The sequence below is a fragment of the Amphibalanus amphitrite genome, unplaced genomic scaffold (genome assembly GCF_019059575.1).
Source record: "Amphibalanus amphitrite isolate SeventyFive unplaced genomic scaffold, NRLGWU_Aamphi_draft 000000F_arrow, whole genome shotgun sequence".
NCBI classification, from domain to species: Eukaryota; Metazoa; Arthropoda; class Thecostraca; order Balanomorpha; family Balanidae; genus Amphibalanus; species Amphibalanus amphitrite.
In genome coordinates, this window is record NW_024881498.1 from 1,048,792 (window position 1) to 1,054,791 (window position 6,000).

Consider the following 6,000-nt stretch of genomic DNA (forward strand, 5'->3'; position numbering starts at 1 on the left):
TAAACATCACCAGGCACTCTCCCATAGCAGACATCTGTCACCCCAGTGATCCGTCAATAAATTTAGCGTCCGGCGCACCGCTCGCTGCCTGTCGCCAGTGTGTTTACTACCTATTCACGAGCCAGGCGGCGCCACGACGCCCCACGACGGCGGCCCCCGGCCCGGCGGACCGGCAGAGGACGGCGAGGGCGGCAACGTGGAGACCTTGGAAATGGTCTCGTGAGATAAATCGCGCGACAACCGCCAACGCCGTACAGCGGCCGACGCGCTCGCTAGCTTGATTGAAGGAAGGAGAATATCAGGGTTTGGGATACTATGAGGGGGTGCCAATGTGTATTGTGTTATAAGAGTATAGGTGGCGGTAATGTGTTCATGTGGCTGTGCAGTGTGTTTGTGTGTTGTGTATGTGTGTTGTGTATGTGTGTGTGTATGTGTTTTTTTCTTCATGTCCTATTCATTTTTAATACAGTCTTCACTGTTTAAGCATTGATATGCCTAAGTGCTCCCCATTTCTCTTGAAAGTTATTTTGTTTGCCGAGCAACTCGGCAACTTTGCTTTCTGTTTCGATTTCTTGTTTTAACATGTTCATCCAGTGTGTGATGTGTGGTGTGCTATCTTTGCAGCGCGCTCTGTATATTGCTATTTTTGCTAATGTGAATATCAATGTTTCCCTGGCTGGTAAATCTGTGGGAAATAACCATGTTTTTAAATTTACACTTACACTTACGTTGTACTTGTTTAGAAGTTCAGTTTTCACTGCCGTGATAAATTCTTTTGTTATGGGACAGTACCAAAATAAGTGTGATATTGTCTCGGGCTCAGCATTACAGAAAGTACAGTTTTCGCTTTCTTTCACATTGATCATCCGCAAGTATTTGTTGGTAACTGTGATGCGATTTACAATTTTATATTGAAACATTCTGTTGTAACTTGAGTTCGTAGCATTGACGGCTTCGACAAAACTGCTAGCTTCGAAGCAACCTACATCCCTGAGCCACTTTTGCTCTAGCCGTTCATTTGCATCTTTTATTTCCTTTTGCCTATGGATCACGAATTGCATGTAGGCGAAGCGTGTGAAATAAGTGTGATTTAGTGCCAAGTTCATCCTTGGCGGCATGTTTGGTTCAGATCTTTTCTTAATTGAGGCGTTTTTTATTGAATCAGGTAAGCTTCTTACCAGGCTCACGTAACAGAGAAATGTCATCTTAATGTTGTATGCTTTTTCTAAACTTTCTTTGGTGTGAAGACGTCCTGTATTTTCATCGAATATATCATAAATGAAGCGTATTCCTCTTGAGTGCCAACTTCTTATCATCGATCCCGTGAATTTTGTGTAATCCGAAAACCATATGCTTTCAGACAGTATTTCTTCTGTGTCGGAGGTGTGTTCTCGGGTAAAAAATTCGAACGCTTCTAACACGTCTTTCCAAAACTGGTTTGTAACTTTCACCTTGATTCTCCTTATAAATTTGCTTCCGTGGGACATTATTTCTTGGATTGGTTTGGGTAATTCCAAGACCGAAACTTTTGTCCATTGAGCCTGACTTTGCATGAGTCTCTTCAACCATGTGAGCTTCATGCTGTTAACGAACGCTTGGATATCGATCATAGATAACCCTCCATTGGTGTAGTTTTGGATGAGCTTGGCACGTTTAATGGGGTCTCGCCTACCCGCCCATATGAACTGATATAGTAAATTATTTAAATTTTTAAGGTCTTTTTTAGGTGGATTTGGCAAGGCTGTGAACAAGTGGACTAACTTCGATATCAGTAACGATTTGACTACGGTTATTCGCCCCAGAACTGTTAAATTTCTTCTACGCCAGTGCGCGATCTCTTTCTGTATTTGAAGCAATTTGGGTTGCAAGTTGACTTCGGTTATATTAGTGTTATCGTTCTCAAAAATGATTCCTAAAACTTTCATGCTGGTGACCCATTTAACACCACATTGGTCTCCACTACTGTTCAGGGTAGGCGGGCCTATCGGCAGACATGTTGTTTTATCTACGTTTACTTTTAGCATCGAGGCTTCTGAAAAATATTCCAACTCTCTTAGGGCACCGTTCAAACATTGTGCATCTTGCAGGAAAAGCACAGTGTCATCAGCGTATTGCGAAATTCTTATTTCAATATTATCTTCAAGTTTAATTCCTCTCACTAACCTTGATTGTTTAATTTGATTTGCAAGTAAATTAACAGCTAAGTTAAATAAATACCCAGAAGTTGGGTCACCTTGCCGGATCCCGCATCGTAAAGTGATTTTATTTCCTAAGAATCCGTTCAGCATAATTCGCGAAAAATTATCATTGTTCAGATACATTAGTTGTATCGTCTTTCTAAATGATGGGCCAAAATTATATTCCTCGAGGACACTGGACAGAAAGTTCCAGGATATGGAATCAAAAGCCGCCTCAAAATCGACGGAAATAATTAAACCTGAGTTGTTGTGTTTTGTTAGATTGTTTATCACGTCAAATATTAAACGAGTGTTCTCACCGATGTAGCGCCCTTTCATGTAAGCAGTCTGACATGAATCTATTAAGTTACCCATTACTTTTTGCAGTCTCGCTGATATCGCTGCAGAAATTATCTTAAAATCTACGTTAAGTAACGTTATGGGCCGCCATCCTTTTATGCTATCGGGCGGTTTGCCAGCCTTCGGGATCATTGTAACAATGCCTTCCTGATGCGTCATCAACGTTTTGTTATTCTCGAGTGCGTACGCGAATGCTCTATGCAATAAGGGACCTAGTTTATCCCAAAAACGTCTGAAGAAGCATGCCGTAAACCCGTTTGCGCCCGGAGATTTCCCTTTTTTCATATTTCTCATCGCGTTTGTTAACTCTTCAAAAGTTATGGGCTGATCTAAAAGTCTGCGCTCGTTTATGCTGAGTTTGTTAGTTATATTTTTTGTAATAAAGTTTTTCATAGAGGGCGAGGGGTTTTGATCTTTAGCGTATTTCTTTGCTAAATCTTTTGTAAATTCGTTCAGTATCGAAAACGATTTAGAAACTATTTGTCCTTCAATTTTCAAACATGTTGGTATTTTTCTTATTGCGTTTCTTTTTTCCATGCTGAGGAAATATTTTGAAGGTCTCTCGCCTTCTTCGTGCCACTTAGCCCTTGTCCTCACGATCAAACCATCAATGAAAGGTTTTCTAAGATTTTCAAGTTTCTCTTTTAGACCATTAAGGTGCGCTATGTTCTCTTCTGATTGCGCGGAATCTGCCTTGGATTCCGCACGCGTTATCTCTGTCATAAGATCTTTTTCTTTTTCCCTCTTTTGTTTAGCCTTTCTTTTAGAATATCGCACAGTTTCCCCTCTTATCAGCATCAACAGTGTTTCATAAAATAAATCGTCGTTTATCTTGAATTGTATTTCTTTAAAATTTGGTACGTGTGAGATGTAATCTTTTGTGTAGATGGGCAAAGCGTATTCTTCTACAGTATTCAGGATACAAATATTAACGATCTCGGTATAATCTTCGTCATTAAGTAGTGATTCGTTTAGTTTCCATAGCCCGGGCCCTCTCGATTGGCTTGCAACTAGACTTATTGAAATTTGGCTGTGATCGGTTCGATAGCCGGGCGCGATGTGCATTTCATTGCAGCGAATTGATAGATGTTGGCTAACGAAGAACATGTCTAATCTTGCACCTTTTTGGCGGGCTGGTGTAAACCAAGTATATTGCTGTTTCTCAGGATTCTGCTTTCTCCAGATGTCAATTAGGTCGTATTTATTACGGAGCGAGCGAAGCGAGCGGAGTCTTACGTAGAATAACGGAAATTTCTGAGTATGAGCGGCCGGCCGGCCGGCCGGCCGGCCGGCCGTGGTCACGCTTCTGCGACGCTTATATCTCAGCAACCACTTGACCGATTTACATGCGGTAATTTTTGTAGGGTAGCTTCATTCCTTCTACCAAGTATTGGACTATTCCCGATGCATGTGGGTGACCCCTTATGCACGTGCCACGTGCAAAACGAAGAGGTGTTGTTTTTGTAATTGTTGCAATATCTCGGTAACTACTTGGCCGATTGCGCTGAAAGTTGGCATGTAGGTAGGCACCCACTAGGCAATGCACATCCATGTGCCAGAGTTGGGGTGCTGCTGCACGTGCGCACGTGCAGGGGTCGATTCCAGATCTCGAGAACGGCTGGACCGATGACGCTCAAATTTGGTACATGGTTGGGGACCGGTTAGTAGGGTGTCGTGCAAAAGTCAGTTGGGACCCATTTTGCACGTGCGCACGTGCAGGGTGCCGCTTCCAGATCTCGAGAACGGCTGGGCCGATTGTGCTCAAATTTGGCACATCGCTAGAGATCAGTTAGTAGGGTGCCGTGCACAAGTCAGCTGGAAGTACCCCCTCGAAATTTCGTACGTGCAAGGGTCACCCTCTCGCTCGCTCCGTTAGTCGCCCCAAAAGGCGTTATACTGGTTACAGATCGACATGAACTTTTTTCTGGCTCTTACGTTATGTTCTTGTAGATAACCGTAGCAGTCTACATCCGGATTTACAACGAAATTAAAATCGCCTCCAATTATTACATGATCATAGTCTGTGCTGTCTAATATATTCCCTATACGTTCATAGAAGTCTGGTTCATCTCGATTTGGCCCATAGACGCTGCCCATAATATATGTGTCTGAACTGATTTTGCATTCCAAGATTATAAAGTTTCCTTTTTTGTCTGTGAACTTGTTAATTACTTCGTGCTGAATATTCTTGTGGAACAGAATCGATGTGCCTCTACTATTGTTTTTAAAACACGAATGATAGGCCTTTCCGTTCCATAGACTGTTAAATGAAGACGTCTTTTCTTGCGTTAAGTGCGTGTCTTGTAACATTAAAATATCACACTTATTGTTCTTTAAGAAATGAATCACATCTCTGCGTTTGTGTTGCTCACCAAGGCCTCTTACGTTGCAAGAAAATACATTAATGGCTGTCATTATTCTGTCTGACTTTGAAAGGAGAGTTTTGTACCTGTTTTTGCCCGCTGCTGTTGTATTCTATTTTTGTGCTGTGTGGCAAGGGAGTTTGAGTGTGTAAGTGTTATGTGGTGTGTAGGTATATTACCGTTGTTCACGAGGGCGAGGTGGTCGGGAAATGAAGGAGGAGCGCAGCTGCGAGCATCGCCGGCCAGAGACGACGCCGGCGGCCGCATGGACTCATGGTTGGTCGCTAGTAAGGGCTGCTCCGCCGCCGCCGCCGCCGCCCACAGCCGAGCCGCCGAGCCGGTAGCCGCCACCGAGGACGCCGCCGACGTCGCCAGCCGCCGCGCAACGGGACATCTCCGCTTAGGTGATCTGTCCACACAAACGAAACACCGGGAAGCAAAAAGGCACGAGTATGGTGCGTACACGTAAGTATGAGTGGTGTGCTTTGGCGCAAAACGACTAACATACACAATAAGCAAAAAGCGAACTGAAACCAAAAACATAAAAAACACTAGAAAAAAATATAAAAGGCGCGGAGCCTGCAGCTGTAATTTCAAAGACCTGTGCTTATGGCACGTAGCTGGAAACTCAGCGAAGCAATAAACAATTAGTGCGCTTCGGCTCAACATCTGAGCTGAAAGAAACCAGGTGAATAATAGCGGTTGATCCTTATGTTATGATGATAACTTAAGGAGTATCGCAACACAAGATAACAGTTACAATACGGAAAGTTGGGTTATTTGAATATGCGCCTCAAACGTGCCTCTTCTAGACTGAGAGAGGTGAAAAATCGAAAAAAAAAACTATAAAAAATATCTACGGCGTGGACATTAAACCTTAAACACTAAACACCTCATCAACAATAACAACACTGTGGACACAGTCGGCGCAAGTTACAGGTAGGGGACGGAGCCCTGGAGTAAAGTGTGCTAGCAACTCACACCTCGTATTGTAAGAAACAGAGAGGCGCCAGTGCCACCCCAAGGTTTCGTTCTGCGACGCCCGGCCACATCGTTCCCGCCCACAGAAACTGTCTCACCGTCCAGTTGACAGTCCAGGT

General features: G+C 43.5%; 1 protein-coding gene across 1 annotated transcript in view; it reads right to left on the reverse strand.

Moving 5' to 3' along the window:
• LOC122378677 (solute carrier family 22 member 8-like) overlaps positions 1–5,294 on the reverse strand; it is a 45,333-nt gene extending 40,039 nt beyond the window's left edge. Inside the window, exon 1 of the mRNA XM_043360062.1 lies at positions 5,223–5,294. Coding sequence (XP_043215997.1) covers positions 5,223–5,294 — 72 coding nt within the window. The remainder of the gene's footprint in view (positions 1–5,222) is intronic.
• Between the last annotated feature and the right edge of the window lie 706 nt (positions 5,295–6,000).